The sequence below is a fragment of the Simochromis diagramma genome, unplaced genomic scaffold (genome assembly GCF_900408965.1).
Source record: "Simochromis diagramma unplaced genomic scaffold, fSimDia1.1 OVJJ01000123.1, whole genome shotgun sequence".
Lineage (NCBI taxonomy): Eukaryota > Metazoa > Chordata > Actinopteri > Cichliformes > Cichlidae > Simochromis > Simochromis diagramma.
The window spans coordinates 3,516,639-3,541,861 of NW_024386778.1; the positions used below are offsets into that span (position 1 = coordinate 3,516,639).

At 39.1% G+C, this 25,223-nt stretch overlaps 1 protein-coding gene across 3 annotated transcripts in view; it reads left to right on the forward strand.

Moving 5' to 3' along the window:
• Nucleotides 1–25,223, forward strand: part of LOC120721729 (protein turtle homolog B-like) — a 155,154-nt gene that overhangs the window by 40,323 nt on the left and 89,608 nt on the right. For all 3 annotated transcript variants that reach the window (XM_040012240.1, XM_040012247.1, XM_040012255.1), the window contains exons 3-4: nt 10,288–10,434; nt 24,960–25,111. In XM_040012240.1, the coding sequence (XP_039868174.1) occupies nt 10,288–10,434; nt 24,960–25,111 (299 nt within the window). The remainder of the gene's footprint in view (nt 1–10,287; nt 10,435–24,959; nt 25,112–25,223) is intronic.

Genomic DNA, 25,223 nt, shown 5'->3' on the forward strand with positions numbered 1-25,223 from the left:
GAGAGAGAGACCAATAAAGAAATACAAGGAAGTGGTTATAAATTACAGTGTTCTCATGGATGATCTCTAAATCTTTTACCCATGAGAATATTTCCATGCATGCATTTGTCCACTTTCTTCTACTTATCAGGGTAACCGTGGGGCTGGAGCCTATCTAAGCTGAGACAAGGCAAGAGGCAAAGCACACCCTGAACATATCCCCAGTCTGTCACAGAGCTAACACATAGAGACAGACAACAGTTCATGCCTAAAGCCAATTTAGAAAAATGATGTAATCTAACAAGTATGTCTTTGACTGTGGGAGGAAGCCAGAGTATTCAGAGAGAACACATGCATTCACAGGAAGAACATGCAAACTTCACACAAAAAGGCCTCATTGAGCTGGTGGAACTGAATCAAGGACCTTCTTGTTGTGAGGGTACAGTGCTGACCCCCGAAGCCCCGAGATATCATGGGTCAAAGTTTTGTAGAATGTTTCCGGTACACATGGGAATCTGTAGGATGGAGATATGGATGAAAGATCAATAAGCAAACTGAAAGATCATTTAACAAACCACAAATAATAATTAGTTTATTATCTCTCTCTTTCTCTCCCTCTATGTATATCCTATATATAGGATAATATAAGAGTGTCAAGTTAGCCCCTTATTCCAGTTTATTTAACTTAAGGTAACTTGAGTTAAAAAAAAAAAATTATACATTTTTTAAAATTCATTCCTTTTTTATTATTTAAAATGCTTCCATAGACTCTCGTCGTCTTCTATGTAGGCAACAGAGAGAACTGAACTGAAGTTGTCCCGGCAAACCTGGCAGGCTCGCATTGAGTGATATAGTGTCTGGTGATAGTAGAAACAAACAGGTTTGTTCAGTGTCCACGTACCATAGAAATGATAGAAAGTTGGGGTAAAAGAGGATCTGTACAGAAATAACAGTAGAAAAAAGATCAACATGTTTTTTTTTCTCCAAGATTTTCCATTGAAGGCTCTATTCTTGTATTTAATGGACAGATATGAGCGTAGTATTGATTTTACACCTGCAGCGGTAACAAGGGATCTTGCAGTACCAAAAGCGACCTCATACCAAGTTGAAAATGTGGACCCAAGGCCAGTCCTCTAATCTTATCAAAGTTAATGCCAATCATCATGACTGGAGCTCTGTGATAGACTGCCATGTGGTGATTGTATGAAACTGATAAAAGAGACAAGAAGTAGGAATAGATTGAGTTAATAAGATAGGATTGGAGGAACAGCTGGACCTCTGTCATTATTACAACGAATCAAAGTCCTGCTGGCTGCTGCTTTTGCTGCCTTCAAAACATTCCTTTTTTATATGTTCATTGCATTGTTGTGGGTGTAGTTTAGGCTCTATTTACTATGTGCCCATAAGGTGATTTAACATTCATTTGAATCTCAATGGTGAGCTGTAGACAACATGTTGTTGTGATCATGACGCTGTTAAAAATAGTGCTGTCTTCGTGCTGTTGTTAACCACGAGTCAATGCATTTATAACGTAGTTCAATAACTACATTTTCACTGCACACTGAGAACAATCTGTATTTAAAGCCTGCTTCTTTTAAAGTTGCAGTAGTTTTTAGTAACTTTATCACACAAGTACAAAGAGCAAGAGAGAAGCAATGCGGGGGAAAGAATGCAGAGAAACTCTGTATTGATTTGGAGGCACCATTCATTATAAGGCGGACAAATGGAAACATTTCAGAAAAATGTGTCTACTTATGCCCTCACAGCATAAATGATCCATGTCAGTCCCACTCTAAAAGGTCAAGGGTTCAAAGGTTTCCTTTGTTTGCTGTGTTATTTAGCTCTTGTTGTTATGTTAGCTTGCACAGGTGTAGTACTTGTTTCTGGCTGAAACTGTTTGAAATGCTTAATTGCAGCTTAATTGGCTTTTATGAGGAAACCCACAGTGACTACTGTGTGTGATCATGCCATAACTGCTACTGAAAACAGTTAGTGAAGTGTGGATAGAAAACATGGCCAGAGAGAGCACAGTTTTCTTTTAAATGCCACCAAAATCCTCTAGTGACTCTTCATTTGAGTGTGTAGTAATGCTTCAAGGTATGTTGGAATAAATCAGGAATACAAATGACTCTGGCTTCTCTATGACCTCAGTAAAATCTTCCTCTTGTCACCTGTTGAGATTTTTATGGCAGCAATATAAATGAACTACTGGCCTTAGGCAAGTAAATCTACCACCACAGATCTCTTTAATTTTTAGAATATGTATATTCTCAAATAAAAAAATGGGGGTCAAGTAAAATCTCGATCTCTGATGATGGTTGAAGGTGGGTGCTATACTAACAATGAACTCAGATCCAAGCAGTTCATTTCAATAACACGAGATCCTCGAAAATAAGCACCTGAGTGAGATTTACTTAATGAGAGATAGCTGAAGGACCTTCTTTCTGTGCAGCAACAGTGCTAACCACCAACAATAGAAAAATGAAATATCGCGATAGAATATGGGTAAAACGCGCATGCGCAGTGCCTTTGTTTTCATACGCACACGTCGGAAAAAGCATGGCGGCGACGGAGAAAGAGGAGGGCGAAAGCAAACCGTTGAATGAAATGGATGAAGCAGAATTGGTTTGTAAAAATGCTGCAGCTTCACTGGTGTGGAACTGGTTTAGCTTTTGTCCGTCAGATACACAACAAAGCACTATTTTTGGTAGCGCATGCTAGCGGGCCGTCGTTATTACCGTGTTGTTTGGAAAATACGGCACACTTAAAATCAATCCTTTGATTTTTCTGAAAGTCGACAGTGTCCCTTATAATCCCGTGTGCCTTATGTATGAATTCTGGTTGTGTTTACTGACCTCGAAACGATTTTATGTACACGGCGCTCGAAAATCTGTCAAATGTTTCAGTACGACTTTGCTAAGCTACGAAGCCGCACCGCTTGATGGATTGTCGGAGCGTTACGGCTATCGTAGGCAGGAGCCTCGCGGAGTGATACGTACTGCGCTTCAACATAATGTTACTGTATTGTGTTTATAACCTCTTTTTAAGTTTTGTGGATATTATACATGGTTATGCTCAGGATATGTCGGCCACTGGAAATGCCTTTTGGTTAAACTGTCAGCGAGGAATTTGCATTTGCACCGTTAAAGTTTATATAACTTTAATGCACATAAAGAACAGCTGCTTGTTTAAGTGAAAATACATTGATGTTTTTTTTTTTTTTGCACTAATAAAGTTGTGGAGTTGTAAAGAATTTTGTCTAGTGTTAATTATATCGTCAGTTATATCGTTATTGCAAATTTTCAAATGTATATCGTGATAAATATTTTTGGTCATATCGTCCTGCTCTACTGCCCACTAATATTTGGTTAAATGTTGCTAAGCAGATTACACCTGGACCATATGTTTTTGGTAGTACTCAACAAGATTCTAGCATTATTCCATCTGGATTTTAGACTCTTCTTGGCTGATATGATATTAGTTAGGTAGTTTTCTGGCAGGAACTTGATTTCTAAGCATAGTTCACACATTTTCAGTAGGGTTGTGTTCAGGGCTTTGGGAAGCCCATTCCAGAGACTTAATGTTGGCCTACTTAACTACTCCAAAACCAGTTTCTTTGTGCTACTGGGATCATTGTCTTCTTGGAACAGCCAATGTCAAGTTGAATCCAGTTGTTTATTAGAAGTGAAGTTGAGGACTTTGGAGGTTGTCCTCCTTCTTTGCTATTTCATCCATATGCACCTGTACAACTGGCAGCAAAACTATGGCGTTATTTTTGTGCCACTATTCTGAGCGCACGTAAAACAAATTTGCAGGTGCAAGTGTTGCATTTTGTGGAGAAATTTATTTTGAACGAAGAAAAGCTAAATTTGAGTGAACAAAACTCATAGCTGCATGCAAAAAATGTATTTCAGTGTTTGCTATTATCCACACACACACACAATAGCAGCCCCTCTCGCTCAGTTTTTGCATTTGCGCTCGCTCGCAATGTGTTGCTTGCGCTCTCAACATTTCTGCCCGTGCACGTTCAACTCTTTCTGTACACCGTTATATTTGTGCCACAAAACCAACCAATCACAGACTTGGATGCAAAAAACTCTGATTGGATGATTTGGTCTCCAATCATCTCGAAATGATGAAATGCAATATCTCAGAATCCATTTCGTCCAAAACTCAAACGAGGCAGTGGCGGAGGAACACAGAGTGGCAGAGTCTGAAATATTACTCTTTCTGGGTCACAAAATAAACTTTTAAGATATTTTCATGCGAGAATGGTGCTGTGTAAACTTCAAATATCTGCTCGATTTATCAAGACATCACATATTTGCAAAAGTGGTCTAACATTTTTTTAAAAATAAATTTCTGCTCAAAATGCAACACTTGCACCTGCAATTTTTTTTTTACATGCGCTTAGAATAGTGGCACAAAAATAACGTCATACAAAACAACACCAGAGCTGATTTACATGGCGTTTCCATGATTTCCAGTATTTGCGACTCATGAATCTGGTAAAGTTGACTAACTCGTATGTCACTGGTGTTGGAAACTTAGCTAACATCAAGTTTGTTTTAATATAGCTTCATGAGTCAAACTTTTATAACTGGAAAGCATGTCCCAGCTATCTTCTTGAAATTTTTCCGCTGTGGCATTTTCAAGCATTTGATATTTTATTTTGAAATCAGTCACTACACATATATAATCTGTAAGGATTTGTAAGTGTTTGAAAAGCTTACTAACTTCTAAAATCTATATAGATAAAATCTGTTAATCCTGGTGCCAGTTTATATTGTAAGCTTATTGCAGATTGATTAACATATATAGGATGAGTGAGGGAAGGACTATGTTTTCAATATAACTTTGCTAGGAAGTTAAGAAGAAAGAAATAACCCATCTTTCTATTTCATATTAAAATCCTAAAAAATGTAAATTCATTAAAAGCAATGTCCAATAGAGTAACCTGGAATTTACCTGCTAACCGTGTTCTCCATTATCTACTGAAATATTGTTCCTCGTGGTTTTTGACATGTGATTTACCTTCACAGGTTACACCCGATTGCCACTTTGGGTTCTCCCTCAGACTATTTTTGCCTTAGAGGCAACCAGGCTGGAATTAAAAGATTTCACAGGAAAATTCCACTTCCTCTCTCACTCCATCACTGCTTCCCAGGCCATAAGAGAGCAAAACCTAATTAGACAACTCTGCCTTAAAATAATCAGAAGTACTTTTATACATGGTTTGCTGCTTAAATATGCAGGGGCTGGGTGTACTACTGCAAACCATGGCCCTGTGGAGGCATGGAGTTCCTCGTTACTGTTTCAGAAGACAATCTGCCAGAGCAGGGTTGCATGGTGATGACATCATCCATGCATCAAATGTAAAAGCCTGGCATAAAGATGGCTCTGATAAAAACATGCTTCAGCCACAGTAAGGCCTCTGTATGGCACCATTATTCTCTTTTGAATGAACAAAGTGTTCATCGTCTTCACTAGAAGTGTTCGTCTTCTAGTGTAGTCAGCCGGATGTCCTGTGCATGCTTTACACTTTAACCATGAGTCTGATTTGACATTTCTGCGCATGTAGTGAAAATTAAGGATTTTGTATCTGACAAACACAAGAAAAATCAGGGAAGTGGTTGGCACTGTGGTGAATGTGCCTGAGTATAACTCATTTAAGTATACACTATATGTAGGATATAAATTGCAACAGAATAACCAGATAGTTTTTCTACATGACACCATTAAGCCTCATTGCCATGGCATAAATCACCTTACTCAACTTTCCTCTCTTTTGTTACAGTTTACCTTTTATTGTTGTGTTCCACAAGTGTACAAAATATATATGTATGTCATGTTAGTCATACCTTACTGTATGGGGGTTGTAAATTGCACTGACTCTGTAAATACTGCACATAATGAAGAAAATGTTGCATGGTTACTTTAGTTAACATGAAAATAGACCGTGCACTATATATAGGGACATAGAGTAGACAGAATTTTAATTGCATTAATCTTGCTTAATTAACCTAATTTCTGCTCTGCTTTAAAAGGTTTGGCAGCAGTTTAAAAACATCTAAATATTAATTTTTTAATGAGGATCTTTTGAAAATGACAGCTCACACTGAGTTTGATTTATCCCCAAATTGCTGCATTCATTATTAATTACCAGAAATTATTAAGAAGTTTGTAACTCACTTTAATTGGCAGGACAAATCTACATTTTGTACATATCTGTAAAAATTACCAAAATATTTAGCACCATGACCTGTTAATAATAATTCTACACATGACAGAGAGCCAAAGATTGCACAAAAAGCATCATGCCACAAACTTTGATATTCCTCAAAGAAAAACAAATGTTGCAAATGTTCTGGACTTTTTTTCCCCGTGCAAGTTACCAGCATTAAAGCTGAGTTTTAAATTAATTCCCCTTCTCCTGAATCCAGACTGGAGCCTATGCCAGCTGTGATAGGGCGAGAGGCAGGCTGGATAGGATGCCAGTCTGTAACAGGGCTAACACTGAGAGATAGACAGCCATTTTATGGGCAACGCCATGCATGTCTTTGGACTGTGGGAGAACGCCAGAGTACCCAGAGAGAACACACACAGACAAGAAGAGGACATAAACAGAAGTCTACAAACAAACACCCCAGACTAGGTTCGAACCCAGGACCTTCTCATTGTGAGGTGACAGGGCTAAACACCACACCACTGTGCTAAGGTTGAAGCGCAATGAGATCATGAGGAATTGTATCAGAGATTGGGCTATTTGAAATGTCTTTCAAAAGGGTGAAATACACAAAGAGAGCTTGGATTGGACAATGCTACTGTAACTTGTTTTATTTGAGTGAAACATTTATGTAAATGACAGGCAGAGAGTTGCAAGAGCTAAGAGGTGTAATGCAAGAAGTAGAGGTATTTGAGTTTAAAGCTATATAGTAGATGAGATTAAATAGCAGCACAAGTGAAATGGAAGAGTTACAATTGAGACCTGCTCATCTGTACCACTGACAGTGGTACTAACATAAAGACCGAAGGTGGAGCTGGAGGCAGCAGAGCTGAAGATGCTAAGATTGGGATTGAGCAGGGTTAACAGGATTAGAAATGAGTACATGAGAAGAAGAGCTCAAGCTGGGCAATCTGATGACAACGTTAGAGAGGTAAGGTGGAGCTGGTTTGGACATGTGCAGAAGAGAAGTAGTGGATATATTGGACAAAGGATGTTGAATATGGAGAGACCAGGCAGGAGGAACAGAGAAAGGCCACAGAGAAGATTCATGGATGTAGTGAAGGTGTCATGACGCGCTGTGAGGCCGGCAGGATAGGACCCAAAATGCAGGACTGAGACAGAATTAAACTTGAAGGCAGCTTTATTGGTGGGTTTATAGATAACAAGACTAAAACTGAGAAGACACTAGGCTAGCAGAACACACACCATTGAGAGAGATCATGACGAGGAACAGAAGGAAATGCAGACAATAAATACACACAGTGAATCAGGGCAAAGAGGAAACACTTGGGGGACACAGCTGGACATAATCTACAGTGGGGCAAAAAAGTATTTAGTCAGCCACCGATTGTGCAAGTTCCCCCACCTAAAATGATGACAGAGGTCAGTAATTTGCACCAGAGGTACACTTCAACTGTGAGAGACAGAATGTGAAAAAAAAAAATCCATGAATCCACATGGTAGGATTTGTAAAGAATTTATTCGTAAATCAGGGTGGAAAATAAGTATTTGGTCAATAACAAAAATACAACTCAATACTTTGTAACATAACCTTTGTTGGCAATAACAGAGGTCAAACGTTTACTATAGGTCTTTACCAGGTTTGCACACACAGTAGCTGGTATTTTGGCCCATTCCTCCATGCAGATCTTCTCGAGAGCAGTGATGTTTTGGGGCTGTCGCCGAGCAACACGGACTTTCAACTCCCGCCACAGATTTTCTATGGGGTTGAGGTCTGGAGACTGGCTAGGCCACTCCAGGACTTTCAAATGCTTCTTACGGAGCCACTCCTTTGTTGCCCGGGCGGTGTGTTTTGGATCATTGTCATGTTGGAAGACCCAGCCTCGTTTCATCTTCAAAGTTCTCACTGATGGAAGGAGGTTTTGGCTCAAAATCTCACGATACATGGCCCCATTCATTCTGTCCTTAACACGGATCAGTCGTCCTGTCCCCTTGGCAGAAAAACAGCCCCATAGCATGATGTTTCCACCCCCATGCTTCACAGTAGGTATGGTGTTCTTGGGATGCAACTCAGTATTCTTCTTCCTCCAAACACGACGAGTTGAGTTTATACCAAAAAGTTCTACTTTGGTTTCATCTGACCACATGACATTCTCCCAATCCTCTGCTGTATCATCCATGTGCTCTCTGGCAAACTTCAGACGGGCCTGGACATGCACTGGCTTCAGCAGCGGAACACGTCTGGCACTGCGGGATTTGATTCCCTGCCGTTGTAGTGTGTTACTGATGGTGACCTTTGTTACTTTGGTCCCAGCTCTCTGCAGGTCATTCACCAGGTCCCCCCGTGTGGTTCTGGGATCTTTGCTCACCGTTCTCATGATCATTTTGACCCCACGGGATGAGATCTTGCGTGGAGCCCCAGATCGAGGGAGATTATCAGTGGTCTTGTATGTCTTCCATTTTCTGATGATTGCTCCCACAGTTGATTTTTTCACACCAAGCTGCTTGCCTATTGTAGATTCACTCTTCCCAGTCTGGTGCAGGTCTACAATACTTTTCCTGGTGTCCTTCGAAAGCTCTTTGGTCTTGGCCATGGCGGAGTTTGGAGTCTGACTGTTTGAGGCTGTGGACAGGTGTCTTTTATACAGATGATGAGTTCAAACAGGTGCCATTCATACAGGTAACGAGTGGGGGACAGAAAAGCTTCTTACAGAAGACGTTACAGGTCTGTGAGAGCCAGAGATTTTCCTTGTTTGAGGTGACCAAATACTTATTTTCCACCCTAATTTACGAATAAATTCTTTACAAATCCTACCATGTGAATTCATGGATTTTTTTTTCACATTCTGTCTCTCACAGTTGAAGTGTACCTCTGGTGCAAATTACTGACCTCTGTCATCATTTTAAGTGGGGGAACTTGCACAATCGGTGGCTGACTAAATACTTTTTTGCCCCACTGTAACTGACGAGACAGGGGAAGCAAAACTGAACATGATGCACACAGGACATGTGACTGTCAGAATAAAACAGGAAGTAGGAAAAAGAGACGCAGACTCAGACACACAGCTTGACGTGGGAATACAATAGCAGACACATGGCAGACGGACATGACAAAGCTGAAAGAATGAGAGAGCCAGGAAGCTGAGACAACAGAGAGTGAGCTGGAGAGTGGGGGACAAGTAAGACAGAGAGGGAGACAGATGCAGAGAGAGAGCGAGAAGGGAACAGAAAAAGAGCGTCATTATAGACAACACACCGGGGATGTAGGGGAGGACACAGCAAGGAGAGACTAAGACAGAGCGGGCACAGAAGGGAACGAAATTAAACAAGAACTAGAAACATAACAAAACCCAAAGACTCTCCAAACTAAACTTTAGTATCTCAATAATCTGCAAGAAATGAACAAAAGACTAAGCAAACTTAAAACCCAGGACTATTACAGAAGATGGATATGAAGAGTGCTGATGTGCCAAATGAATGAATGATTGAATGAATGAATACCTGCTTGGGATGATTTTGGAGAGTGTGTGAAAATGTCAGACAGACTAAAATTTGATCTATTTTACATTTTCAAAACTTGCTTAACAGTTTGTAAGCAAATGAAAATATTTCAGCTGTCAAAAAATGTGGAAACCGTACAAGTCAGTTTTTGTGAAGAAAGCGCATGTCTTTGTGACACTCTGCAATCAAATGAAAGGAGCACGTTCATAGTGCAGATCCAGTAGAAGGAGGTGACTCCCAACATCTGGGAACTGGCTGAAAACTGGCAATTTAGTGGGAGCAACAATTTTAGCTGTGCCTGTAAGTGATAGACACAGCTATCGCACTTGTTGCTCTGCTTCCATGTTATTTTGCAGATTAACAGTGCTTTAGTATCTTTGTTCAGAAATGGCTCTAAACTAAAGTATAGAGAACGTCAGTGTCAGCACTATGTGATCCTTGCATATTTATATCCGAGTCGTTCAAAGGCTGATGTTGCTTTAACATTCATTCGGTGTTCCTCTTCTCTCTTCTCTTCATTCACCTCTCATCTTCTTTCCTTTCCTTCATTTTCCTTATGAAATTCAATCCAACCATCCTACTCGCCTCCGTGTCCTCTTCCCACTTCGCCTCTTGGCCAGGCCGGGCCAGTCTGCATGGCAAGTCCTCCCTGCGGATAGAGGATGTGCGTTCAGACGACCACGGCTGGTATGAGTGTAAGGTGCTGATGTTGGAGCAGCAGTATGACACCTTCCACAACGGCAGCTGGGTGCATCTAACTGTCAACGGTAAGAAGCATCTGACATCATGCATTATTCAGGCGGTTCAGTGTAAAGCCAGTGTGAAACAATAACTGAATAGACAGTACAAGTACAAAGTCATACCTTTGTTGTGTATGTGTGAAATATTATTACCTTCTTATATAGACTTTTTGACAGTCTTTGAAGGAATTGCGCTACACTTGTCGATGGAAATCCAAGATTTCAAATTGTTCTTGAGCTGAAGAAAGATGCACACTTAACACAAATTGATACAAATGACTGTCTCTTGACATTCACAAACTCAAACTCAAAGGCAGACAAAGTAACAAAAATGATTCTGCTTTTCTTTATGTCTCAGAAATAAAACAAACAGGTTTAACATAAAAATATGAAAACATTTCTAAAGAGATGCACACACACGCATCAAACTGTTTAACTCCTCTCTGGAGGGGAGAGGGAGGGGAAACAGGAGGACAAAGGAAGGGGGAACAACTAAGCCGTAGTGCCTCTTCACCTCACTGTACAATACCTTGTGCAATACTTTTTGTAAATAGTCAATGGTGCAATAGACCTCTCAATACTTGAAATGTGCAATTCACTTGTATTTTTATTTTTATTCCTATTTATTCTATTTATCCCCTTCGTATATTTTATTTATATTTGTCTCTGTATTATATGTGTGTGTGTGTGTGTGTGTGTGTATATATATATATATAATATTCTGTAACTGTAACTTCTGTCGGTGCTGTGCTTTTTGGAAATCGAATTTCCCAGAGGAACCCACCCGAGGGATTAATAAAGTTCTATCTTATCTTATCTTATCTTATCTTATCTTATCTTACTTAATACAAAGACACGTAAAAGAAAATACCAAAGACAGGCAAAGCAAACTGGAACTAAGACTCACATAAAAAACGACTGAAAAAGGCACAATGCAGTCAAAACAACTATGACAAAAGTACAGAGGTACAATGAGACACAAATGGATGAAATGGAAAAACAAATTGAGCAGAAATAGAAACAAACTGAACAGATCAACCCTCAAAGATGCAAAATAATGAATGCAAATCGATAAGTCTTTTAGATTATTATTTCTTAGCCTGTGGATGCACTGAACACATAAAAGAGTGTTTGCATAACAGATGCTGAAATGCCTAATAATGTAGATTCTGTGAATAGGCTGCATGTGCTACATCAACACAAGGGTTAGATGTAAACCTAATAAAGTATTGTAGTACTGTAAACAGGCCACTTTGAAGATCCATCCATCCATCCATCCATTCGCTTCCGCTTATCCTTTTCAGGGTCGCGGGGGGCGCTGGAGCCTATCCCAGCTGTCATAGGGCGAAAGGCGGGGTACACCCTGGACAGGTCGCCAGTCTGTCGCAGGGCTAACACACAGGGACAGACAACCATTCACACTCACATTCACTCGCACATTCACACCTAGTGACAATTTGGATTAATCAATTAACCTATCCCCACACTTTGAAGATATCAATTTTAAATCTTTTATTTTAAAGGTACAGTCAGTCATTCTATTTGATTAGTTCATAGAAGAAAAGATCATATTGTCCCCAAAAATATACCAATAATAGGCATAGGTCGCTCTCAGGAGCTCAGTGAACTCCAGCATGATACTGTGGGGTAGGATGTGACCTGTGCAACAAGTCCAGTCCTTGCTACTAAATATTCCACAGTCATTTGGTAGAGATATTTTGTGATATTATAAAAATCACAAAACGGGGTCTGTGGATGCTGAGGCACAGAGTTTAAAATCCAGCAAGAACTTTTTGATGGCTACCAAAAACATCTGGTCAAGGTGACACTTAGCCTGATGTTAGTGAGGGTGTGTGTATGTACTTTAGACTGTGTTTGTCCTTTTGATCATGTGAGGATTAAAAAAAATCCAAAATAAATGTTATGTTGTGAAGCAATTCTTGTTTTTTAGTCATTAAAGATGTCTGCTTTACAGTTAAAAGAAAATCTTTAAAAGCCACTCCTCCAATCATTAGGAGGATGCGTACTCGTATTAATTCCTACTTCTAATTACTTCATGATATATTTTTGTTCTGGTTACAGCCTAATATATACATATGCAGTCCCTTGTTAAGTTAATATATATACCAGTACATATTTATGCACTGATCTATAATTATTTAACTACAACTATCTAAACATATCCATGCATTCTCTTCCACTTATCCTTATCAGGGTTACGGGTGGGGCTAGAGCCAATCCCAGCTGCTATATTTAACATTCTACTTCATCTATATGTTAAAAAACTCAGAAAAGCAGGGCTATGCATTGATTTAAAAAAAAGAGGTATATAATATATAATTAGATATATTAAAAATAAATCAAATCACAGCTGAAAGACAGGGTGAAGGTGGTGTATCAGCAAAACAGCTGGTTAAACTTTGTAAATTTATTCAACCAAGTGATTTCTCAGCTTCTCAACTATTTTGAAAGTTCTGGCTGAGCCTGCAGTAGATCAACTTGCTTGTTTTATTAAAGCAGAGATTGTAGGAGCCAAAGCCATCTGTCCATTATCAGGGTTTTCTTTCCTCACGTGCTAATGGAATTAATGAAAACGTTCTGACATTGCACTTTAACTATTCTACATTAAACATGTTGGCCAAGATGACCAGTACGAGAAAACCTATTTGTTACAATGATAATTCACAGAAGCTCCTTTTCTTTCTAATGCTAGCTCTGTTTCCAAAGCATTGTTAATTTTGACACAAATTTTGATGTAGTTTTAATAGTGTTTTTGCTAACATGTTATTTAGGTGCAATCATAATTTAATAATTTAATCATCTAAATTCTTTTAGTTTCAGTCTAGTCAACTAAATTGCACAAACCTGTCACAGACAAAACTAAAGTTGATTCAGCTGAATAAAAATATAACGTCTTAGTTTGTCGTGTTTTTACTGATAGTTCCTGCACACGTTTCATAAAGCGTCTCATTTCCCTTGACATTAAATATATAATGTGTCCATATGTTTTCTCTTCTTCCCAAGCACCGATATTTTGTCATGTTTTTGTGAGAAATGGGGAGCATTGGCATTAGCTAAGAGTTGTGACCACAATTTGGCAATAATATAAAGAATAGTTGCAAACAGGTGAGAAACCTTATGACTGTGGTGTTTAAGATCATTATGGAAACACATTTTCACTTTGATTTTAACTGATGTCTCTTTTTATTTTTTATACTATCAATCAATCAATCAATCAATCAATCTTTATTTATAAAGCACTTTTCATACAAAAAAAATGTAGCACAAAGTGCTTTACATAGTTAAAAGCAGCCCACCCCACCCTCCAACTCACTCCCCACACTCTCATTAACATAAATGATGTGAATACACACATATTCCCCCCCCCCCCCCACACACACACACACACACACACATACACACACGCGCACACTTAAAGAGTAAAAATTGGGCTGGGCTCGCATGAGCCAAGTGAGGAAACACTATAACAGGGAGCCGTCTGCACCGGGAGCCGGTCACAGACCGCAGCCTCCAGGCTGGGCACACAGCAGGAGGGAGGCCAAGGAGCCCCCCAGCCAGGCTGAGAGGACCCCCAGAAACCCAGCAGCCACAGTCGATCACAGCCCCGGTGCAGAGAGCGCCCTCCGAGGAAACACTGGAGATATGACACAATAGGCTATATACAGGGTAAAATGATAAAATAAATAAGAACAGGATACAATATAAATATAAATATAAATATAAATATAAATAGAGTAAGAAGATTAAAAAATGAATAAGAATAAAATCAATAAATATTAGGTAATGTCTAAATTAATAATAGAATAACAGGATAGAATAAATAAGCATAAACTAAATAAACGTTAGGTGAAAGCTAAATTAAAAAGGTGGGTCTTGAGCCTGTTCTTAAAAACATGTACGTTCTCTGCGGCCCTGAGCTCCTCCGGCAGGCTGTTCCACAGACGAGGACCATACCACTGAAAAGCTGCCTCTCCGTGAGTATGTGTCCTGACTTTAGGGACAATCAAAAGGCCAGTACCAGAGGACCTCAGGGTCCGCGAGGGTTCGTATGGTAAAAGCAGATCTGAGAGATAAGAAGGCCCAAGACCATTAAGACATTTAAAAACCAATAAAAGAACTTTAAAATCGATCCTGAAACACACGGGGAGCCAATGCAGCGATTCTAAAACCGGTGTAATGTGGGCCCGCCCTCTGGTCTTCGTCAGCACACGAGCTGCCGAGTTTTGCAAAAGTTGTAAAGGTGAAATATTCTTCTTAGGAAGACCAGAGAGCAGGGCATTACAGTAATCAATGTGACTGGTAATAAAAGCATGCATCAGCATCTCCGTGTTGGCCCGAGAGAGAATAGGGCGGACTCTGGCTATATTTTTTAGATGATAAAATCCAATTTTGGTTACATGTTTAACATGTGGGATAAAACCAAGCTCAGAGTCAAAAATAACACCCAGGTTTTTCACTTGTAGCAAAGGACATAGTGAAAATGCCTCTAATTTAGACAAGAGTTTCTCTCTCTGAGCCTCGGGACCGACGATTAAAACTTCAGTCTTGTCCTGGTTAAGCTGTAAAAAGTTTTCTGCCATCCAAGATCGTATATCTAAGATACAGTTAAAAAGGGCATCCATTGGTCTGGTGTCATCAGGAGACACGGAGATGTACAGCTGCGTGTCATCAGCGTAACTGTGGAAGTTCACTCCATGCCTCCTGATGACACTGCCGAGAGGGAGCATATACAAATTAAAAAGTACAGGGCCTAGAACCGACCCTTGAGGCACACCACATGTCATTCTATGGATCTTAGAGGAGCATGTATCCATACATACTGAACCATAAAAGTTCTGTCAGAGAGATAGGAAGTGAACCAGTTGTGTACAGCACCAGAGAGGCCCACCATGTGTTTCAGTCTGTTTAAAAGAATAGTGTGGTCTACTGTATCAAAGGCTGCGCTTAGATCCAGTAGCACCAGGACTGAGAGCTTTTGGGCGTCCCAGTTACATCTAAGATCATTTAGAACTTTTAGGAGAGCAGTCTCTGTGCTGTGGTTCACCCTAAATCCAGACTGGAATATCTCCAGGATCTGTCTATCATTGAGAAAATCATTAATCTGAGTAAAAACAAGTTTTTCTAAGATTTTACTTAAAAATGGTAAGTTGGATACAGGTCTGTAGTTATTAAAATCATTACAATCCAAATTGCTCTTCTTCAGAAGGGGTCTCACCACCGCCGTTTTAAAGGCAGCAGGGAAGACACCCAACTGAAGAGAGCAATTCATCATGTATAAAAGCTCAGCTTCAAAAAATCCATAAAGTGTTTTAAAGAGTGAAGAAGGAGTTGGATCTAAAAGACATGTGGTGGGTCTCACTGTGGAGAAAACTTTCTGAAGGTTCTCAGCATTAACCAGGACAAAGCTGTCCAGTGTCTCCTCAGGTACAATCGAGCCCTCAGATGTGTTTACAAACATATCGCGATTAGATAAAATATCAGATCTGATGGCGCTGATTTTTCCCCTGAAGTGGTCTGCAAACTGCTCACAGAGTGAGTCTGTGGGGGTTCTTTGGGAGCTGTTACTAGGCAAGCACCGCCTTGCTTGTCCTGATGGAACGCCACTGGGGTGGATGTGAAAAATGTGTGGGGAACGTTAGAGCATATGTGTTCAAATACCCAGGTTTAAAAAACACATGATTTCCCTGAGCTCCGATGCTATTTATTATCAAAATGCACTGTGCAAAATATTAAGCTAGCAAATTCTCATTTTTGGTGTTTATGTCTGTTTCCATAATGATTAGTCCTTCCCCTTTTTAAGATGGATTTAGCAGCGCTTAGCCTAATGGTGGAGGGAAAAATAATCTAATTGGAGGGAAACGTAAGGCTGGCACTGAACACTTCAAAAGATAAACACTGCAGAAGGTTGCATAGGGTTTTGCTAATTACAAGCAACTGAGTAAGCAACTTGATAATATTGCTGAATCAGATTTTTGGTCACGTAGCCAGTAAATACATATAGGCCTATCAAATGTACTGTGCAATAGACATTACATCTCAAATAATATGTAATGAACATTGTGGTGAGAATAAGGCACGGCGGGACCACAGATCATCATTCAGAGCCATCTTTATTGCCCTACTCACCACAACAACACCACACACACCTGAGTCCCCGTGTTTTAACCCAGCGGGCGTGATTATGGGCAGACCACGCCCCACCACAAACATTTTTACAAATGAAGATTTTAGGGTAAAAAATTTTTATTGCACAGCACTTTCTATATCTGTGTCTCTGCTGCCTATAGTAGCCATAGAGCATCACTAAAATACAGTTCTGCTATAATTCACGAGAGGATAGTCTAACAAATCAGTCAGAATTTGCAGAGCTGACATGATTCTTTAGACTACTAGTTTCACCTAGGCAACAGTCCAGAAACCATACATATCCTTCTGTGTCACAAAGATGTAATAGAAAAAAATTCTCACATTTGAGAAACAGGAGATGTTCTGTTTTCTACTTGTCTAAAGTGATTTGATTTCAGCCATTTGAAAGAGTTAAAATATAAAGCTGTACCGGGATTGTTAATGTTAATGTTGTGGTTCGACTGACAGTATTTGTGGTTTCTGATTGGTTACACTGTGGCTCTTTTGTAAGAACTTGACTTGAAAAAGTTGCGCAGAGCACTGCGTCCCCTCTTGTACATGCAGTGTCACAGATTTGCTGCACTTCGAGAAAAGAATACCAGACAAACTCCTGCGCACAAACCAAGCTGAGTGTTAACACTCACAGGGCTTCACAGATGAGAATATTCTTGCCTTCATGTGGCAGTTCTAGCACTCGTCAACTCACTTAATCAGACAGCATATGAAGATGCTTGTTGCTGTGGTAACAGACAGATCAGATACGGTCCTGCAGCCCCTGTCCCCCACCCCCCAAGTTCAGTCTCATCAGCGTTGCGTTTGTTTTGTCTTGGTTCTTCATCCTCTTTCCCAGCAGTGTTTAGAAGCCTCAGGCTCCTAACTTAGCCTCCTTTCTCTCCGCCTGTTACTCCTTCACTGTCTGTTAACATTCTGTCACTGTACCAAGCATGAACCACACGGCTCCGATCATCGCTGTAGTCAGACAGTCAGTGGTGTACAGGGGACAGCTGACAAGCATGCCAGTTTTCCAGAATATATTGCTAAAACTAAGCTTCACAAAACGGATGTGCTGAAGTTGACTTTGTTACATTTTCTTAGACAGAAAATTTATTAAAGTGGTCAAGCTGTTTGAAAATGAAGTGCTTTTAATGTGTTGAATATACTGTTGAATATGTTACAGTGTTTCCTTTGTTTTTCCACTAAGAAGAAAAAGATAAAGCAGTTTAGGTGTAGCCAGTATTTGTGGAGGTCGTTATGACAACAGTCTTATACAAAGAAAGCCAGGTTATTTTAAAAATAGTACCATGCTATGTGTTATTATGGTATGTGGCTAAAATACCTTGGAAGTTAGAAACACTGACAGAAGACTAATTTCTGCAAAAGTGAGAACACCGAACATTGGTATGTAAGCATGCAGTCACTAGAAGTTGGATGGTGCCTTCAGTGTTTAGACTTCCTAAGGAAGGATATAAGTAAGGAAGGGAATTGATAAGAATTTAGCGATTCTGATTCTATCAACATCAGTTATTGATTCTATTCTTTATGGATTGTTTTACTGATTCTCACTGGGTTCTCGTTGGCTCTGCTTTGAGAGTTACAACCATCACTAAGCAGCATATCAAAGAGATTACATTCATTAAATTATGCTGTGTAGTCAAATGTCTGTACATGTTGGAGGTATTTCCTCTTTTTGTTGTGATCAGTGTTGGGGTGGTTGCTCAGAAAAAGTAATGAATTACAAATACGACACAGAACACTTTTCTTTAAAGTAATGCTGTACGTTGCTTAATTACTCAAAGGAGAAGGTTATTTGTTACACTGTTTGTTACATTACTTCCACATTTCTGTAATATGACCTGAAATGCATCATCTCATAATGTTAACGTATAGCAACACAAATCCCTCGCCCAATGAGGGCACACATACAGGATCTGTCTCTCAGTAATTAGGTGTGAACACACGGCAAAGATAAAAACTAGCATAAAGGGACTTCAAAGCGATCGCCACAGTGATTCTACTTTAGAAACGTGATCACGTAGAAACATAGTCTGACTGCTCAGCAGTTTGTTACACGTTGAAGTTCAGGGTCTGGCTGTTGGGCTGCGGTCGGCACTCACTCAGCTTTAACGTCACTCTGGGTTCTTAGCTAGCTTAGCATTAGCATGCTGTCTGTGCAGATGATTGCAAAGAGCAGAAGTTGTGTTAGCAACATAATGCAGTTTCTGTTCTGGTTGGAGTTTTCACTTTACCATTGCACTGTTGTCATTTTGTGCAATAAAAACAAATATTTAAAGTATTGTAAATATCCATGCTGTGGACTGTGCCACTATTTTCCTCCTCCAGCACATCCACTGAAATCAGCTGATAGTAGCACAAGTGCAAGTAGAACCAAGTAATTGAACTACTCGGAACAGGTTCTCTGCAGGAACTGGTCCTCGATTCCCATCAAATACAGTTTTTCTCTATATGCACTCTTGTAATAACTTAACTAACAATTATTGTTGTAGTGTTGATATCTTTAATTAGTTTAAATACCAAATAGTTTGCTTTGCCATTCAGAATAGCCTGATGTGATTAAAAATACAGCAACTGAATTATTATTCATATTTTTAATCTATTAAGTTGCCGTCCTAGCCAATGTGTGAACACGAGCTAATAGCTTGAAAAATAAGACCTTCCTTTACTTTTGTGGTTGCCTTTTACAGTCATTGGACTGATGTACTATATAAAGGATGTGGAACAGCATTTCCATGCAAATCCAAAGGATCTGAAATTCATGCTCACTCCTGAGAGCTCTGCCTCAAAGCCACTGCAAAAACAGTAAACAATTGCTTTTTCATATAGGGCGAGATACTTTTAGCTTTTTTCCTTAGTAAATAAAGTTAATTACCATCACTTCTCCACCACCTTAAAATATGTTAGGTAAATACGCATAAAGAAAAATAAATAGGAAATGTGAAGATTGGCCCAAATAGTTTATTTGTTCAATGTAGCTGAGTGGTATACACTGACATAATTAGGGTCCATTTCTAATTCACATCAAAGAAGTAATATTAGTTTTATTAGTAATGATCTGAAACATTGCTTCATTTATATTTTTTCAGGAAAACCTTTTTTTTCTCCACCCATACCTTTGTTATCATCTCTATTTCTTTAAATTAAATATTGTTCGAAAAACCCGGCTGCACTTGAGCAGTCAAAGTGCTTTAAACAACATCATTCATCCAAGCACTTTATTTATATGCTTAAGTGCTTTCTATCTAAAATTCAGACACACTCATGCACTGAACAGACAGCAACTTTGGGTTCAGTATCTTCCCCGAGGATACTAAGGCATGGCTGTAGCAGCCAGGGGTTGAACCACCAACCTTCTGACTAGAAGGGGACCTGCTCTACCTGCTAAGGAATTGCTAGGCTTTAAAAGTAAAGTATTTTTACATAAATTGTTATGATGTTTGATTTAGTAACGCAATAATGTGGGTCCATCAGACCTGCTAATATTGGCTAAAATATGAACACAATACAGAGGTTAAGTAAAACATTTGATTTTGTCATTAGAGGCTCAGGCTCAAATACAGGCACAGCTTTTCTTTGGTTTATAGCAGAGGTCCCCAACCCCCGAGTCACAGACAGACACCGGGCCACGAGAGTTGAAGATCATGTGTGAAATTTATGTTTTTATTTTTTATCGTTTTTATCATTAACTCGGTTTCCCTGGGTCTTTTCCTGTGTATTATGATTAAATTTTCTTTTTGTTGGTGCCGGTACTGGTTTTATTTTGTTGCATTTATCCGCAACACCTTAAAGGCCTGTCCGTGAAAATAGTCGGACATAAATCGGTCCGTGGTGCAAAAAAGTTTGGGGACCGCTGGTTTATAGTAAATGCAAATCTTCTGACCATCCAACTAAGAAGACACATAGTCAACCCAAAAAACTTAATTAGACAGTGAAGCTGATTGAAGAAGGGTTTTAAGTGTGACCAGTAACTTTATGAAGAACACTCGGGGGGCTTGGTGCTATACTGACCATCTAGATGAAGCAGAACTTCTAATTATAGTTCTTCTGTTTGCACTCAACCTCTCACTGCCAAACATCTGTAGTTTTTGGTTTTCACACTGTGGCCTTCAGTGCCAGCAGGACTGGCACATTAAGACAGAAGTGCTGTTTCTAGATTTCTGGTGAGATGCAAAAAGACAAGTTCGGTAAAATTGCCTCCTTCATTCCTGTGAACTTCTGTCACTTGAGATCGGCATTCCTGAAAGAGTGTATGAGTGGAGACATGAGACATGAGCTGCAAGATGGGAAGTGTTGGTAAAATCAGTTTAATAAGTATGCAAGTTTCTGATTAAGTGAAATTCTAGGTTACCTAGCAGGGAAAAACATTACCTTGCTTGTATTAAGGCTTTCTTCCATTTAGAAGATTTACAGTCCTGCACTCTTTGGTCCTTTCAGTCATGGTGAAGCCCAGATGCAGATAAGGTGATACCAAAAAAAGAAAATAAAAAAAGGTTCAAATGTTATACGGTTGGTCTTCAATGCCTCCCTCTTGAAAAAGCACACCATTCTGCAGCAGCACTTTGCAGTGCATGCTACATGCCAGACCCAGTATCTCAATTTTTTTGTCTAATGGAGTCTTTCTTATTTTTTTGCTCTTCTTTATCTCTGCCTGTTTGTCCCTCCTTAGTTTTGACAAGTCTTTTCCCTTTCTCGTCTGTGTGCCAGTTTGCACCCTCGCACAAGCTTTTCAGCACTTCTTAAGGTCCTTGAGGAAAACAGAATGAAGGGGTCACTGTTGCTCCTCCCTGTCAAAAAGCAGATGCACACATGATTACTGGCCAGTGGAGTGTCCTAACCACTCAGACAAAATGCAGCATTAAAAATTGACTCATAGATAACTACTGTAGTCAGTATACCAATTAGTTATTATAGTAATTAGTTATTGTTAGTGGTGGAAGAAGAGGTAAAACAGTTTATTACACTGCTGTGCCATTTATATTGCATATTGAAATTGATTTGCAACTTACAGCCTTTAAATTTCACTGCTTGTCAGTCGTAGGATTTGTTTACAAAAACAGTTTGTTGACTTTCATCCTGTTTCGCTCCACAATGATATTTGAACAGCATCCTGCTGGACTGCATTGCAGAGCATGGTTAACCTGTGACTACCTCCCTCTTACTAATGCTCTAAAGCACCCCTGCAGAAATAACAGAAAAAGTTGTAATGGGGTAAATGCTCTGTTTCTCCACTACTCAAACAAAAAACACAACTAAGAACACACAAATATTTTAGAAATGTGTCAAAAAAAATTGCTTAAAACTAAAAATGATATTCCAAATAACAATCTGAATACATGTTTCTGAATTCACAATTTTTCCTGCCTTTTTGTAAAATAGCCCAGCTAACTGTCACAATATCATATTTGTCCTCTTGATTTGATCAACCAAGACTTGTGAAAGCAATGCTTTGTAAAAGCTGGTTATGGGAGGGAGAATTTTCCTTCACCATCTCCAACTGTTTTCCTATCAAAAGAAAGGAAAAAATGTAAAACACAAAAAGTGATGCTCTGGAAAATGTTGTACAATAATGTGTATGCAAAGAACACACACTACGCACTCTGTATTCAATTAACATATATATAAAAAATACACTAAGACTAATACACTAATCTTTACCAAAAATGATACCTTAAGTGATATTATTTTCACGTACTAGTGTATATTACTGTATTTTCATACACACAAGTAAAGCCCAAAGTAAAGCGACTGACAGGTTGAGCAAATAACAGCACTGGCAATGAGATTCATGTGTACCTAGCTTAGGTAGCAACTTTGAGTGCCAGCTGCAGTATCCAGCAGTCTTCCATAGCAGTACAGTTGGTCTGATCCACCCTTTATTTTAACCAGTAGTAAGACAACTAGTTACAAGGAAATACAGCTATATAATGAGGTCGGAAGTCTGCGTTTCCATAACTGTAAAATCGGTCTTAGCTGTGTGGCATGGTAAAATGTGAGACGTGGAATTAGCACTATGGCCTGGCTCATAGCTGCAGATGGAATAACATGCTAGAGATTACACATGTAAGCAGATCAGCTTGAGTCCTAAGGTGATTAGATTGAGAATATCAAAAAAGGAATTATGCTCAAACAAAATCTGCATTGAATCATTGACAGCGATATTGACATGTGCACTCGGATAGACTGTAATTGGCATGAGTTCAGTGGGGGCAGGGCAGTTGTAACACAGCTTAACTGCATTTCTGTTGGAGTATGTGCCAGTTGTCTTGTATGATCATCCCTCCTTATATTCTAGCCAGCAACGGAGCTAAAGAGGATTTTAAAAAATGGTATTAACCAATGCACCATGTCAGGCACACTGATGTTTAATTCTTAAAAAACAAAAATCACACTTATCAAAACTCTGAAAGGAAGGTTTTTTTTTAAGAGTTTATCTTGCTCAGATGGCTTAGCTGTGTTAAAATATTAATTTATCAACTGTCACCACACTTACTTAATTTAATAAATCATTGCTACTGCAGAAACTGTCAAATCTGCATCTCACTTTTTAACTGAATACTTTTAAACTGTTCATGCATTTATAGCACTCTTATGAGTGTGTGAGCGTGTTATCTTCCTTGGTATGTCTACCAAATAAGATTTAGAAACTATGACAGCAATTACAGCTTCTCTGTTTTTAAGTCTTGGTCGATCCTCAGTAAGTACCTGTGAACAGCTATATTCGAGTCTCAACAGCAAGTATACGTGTTGTGTAAGGTTTGGCCTGGGCTTTGGGTGGGCCCCTCATTGACAATCAGACTTTTCTTAAAGCCAAACCTGGTTTTCGTTTGCCCTGAAGGCAGGATTTATGGTGTGCTTCTCAAATGTTTATCCTCCTGGGAGGACTTCTGAAGCTCTGTTAGAGCCATCATTCAGGGCAAGTTTGGATACACAGTTTGATCAGACATCCAAGAAGTTTGGTGCCTTCAAATGTCTTTGACAGTTATCGGGGTCACTGTTCTCCTAGGAACACTTTTATACACAAGCCTTGTCCCAATTTGTCCAAGTTCATTTGCTGACTTCTACAGTAAGTTCTGTGGACTTCATTAATTGGGTTTTGAGACTCTAAATGTGTTTGCTAATGAGACATTTCTAGTTTTAACATTTAGATGTTTTTTTGTAAATGTATTCATCTCATAATGATAAGGTATTAGGAGATCTGGGAGAAAACTTCCTATTGTCAAGCTGCTCCCAGTCTGCTTCAAGTCTGCAAAAAGTAAAGAGGTCTGCATTCTGAGATAAAACAGAGGTTTAGAGATCAGAACGCCACTAAATGTAAACAGATTTCTCTGAAATACAGTATCACATTTTTTCCCAACTTAACTAACCCTAATCCTTAGTCTGACAGCTAACAATGCAGAATTCTGATGTGTACTGATCTTTGTACAGCAGGTCTTTAGTTGTTTCTTTTCTCTTCCTGTTCATTCCCCAGTTCTTCTTTTTGCTGTGGTAAGCACTCAGTTGGGACTTAAAAAGCAAAAAATATATTTCATATTTGTCATTAGGGTCAAATGCATTAGGATTTTAAAGGATCCTTATAAAAGTTCAGAAGCCGTAAAACTGTAAAAGCTGAAGGAGACAGAAATATGGAAAAAGTGACCGAAAAGACGAACAGTTATTTTGCCGTCTGCCCGCTTTAATCTGCAGTAATGGATTTCTAACTGTAAAAATATTACTGTATGCTTTAAAAACTGTATGTTTATATCTCTGAATTCAGTTAACTGTGTAATGACAAAATGTCAGCTTTGTTGCAGTTCATTTATTTATTTGTAAAACTTAAAGAAGATTACCCAAATAAATACAAAATACCCTGTTTAGGATCATTCCAAAGCATCTCCATGCTAGTGTCCCAGTGCTGTCAACGACTTTGTTTCTCATTTGTTCTTGAGTCTCTTTAGAGCCTATTTCACTTTGTATTTAAGTGATTCGACAGATCTGTCAGTAATCAGGGCTGTGTGTGGCTAGTGCAATTACTTTTTCACATAAGACCAGGTAGATTTACAATTTTTTTTCCCTTAATACATGGAAATAAATCTGCATTTTGTATTTACTCAGGCAATCTTTGTCCAGTAACAACTTAGAAATTCTTAAATTGTTTTTAAACAGTTCCATGAAAAAGTACTTTCCCCTGTCTTGATTTCTGACTTTTCACCACCACGTTCACTGGTAGCCACTGATTTTATATGACTTTTATCACATCACAATAGATTATTTCTATTCATTCTATAAAAGAAGGTAGCGGCTAGAGAAAATAGCAGCTATGCAGGTTTTTCTTTGTTTTATTGTGTATGTTTCCTACCTTTATTAATTTTATTGTTCATATTTCCTCTCCAACCTCTGCTCTGTCTCTTCAGCCCCCCCAACTTTCACAGATACACCACCTCAGTACGTGGAGGCCAAGGAGGGGGGGAGCATCACTTTGACCTGTATAGCCTTTGGGAATCCCAAACCCTCAGTCAGCTGGTTGCGGGAAGGTAGTCTCATGGTCAGCAGTGCCAAGTATAAGGTAAATACTTTATATTCGTATCAGCTGTTTATTAAATATGTTACTATAGTCATACTATGTTTAGACTAACAGTTGCAGGCACTGAGACCACTGTGTTTGTACGAAGCATCTG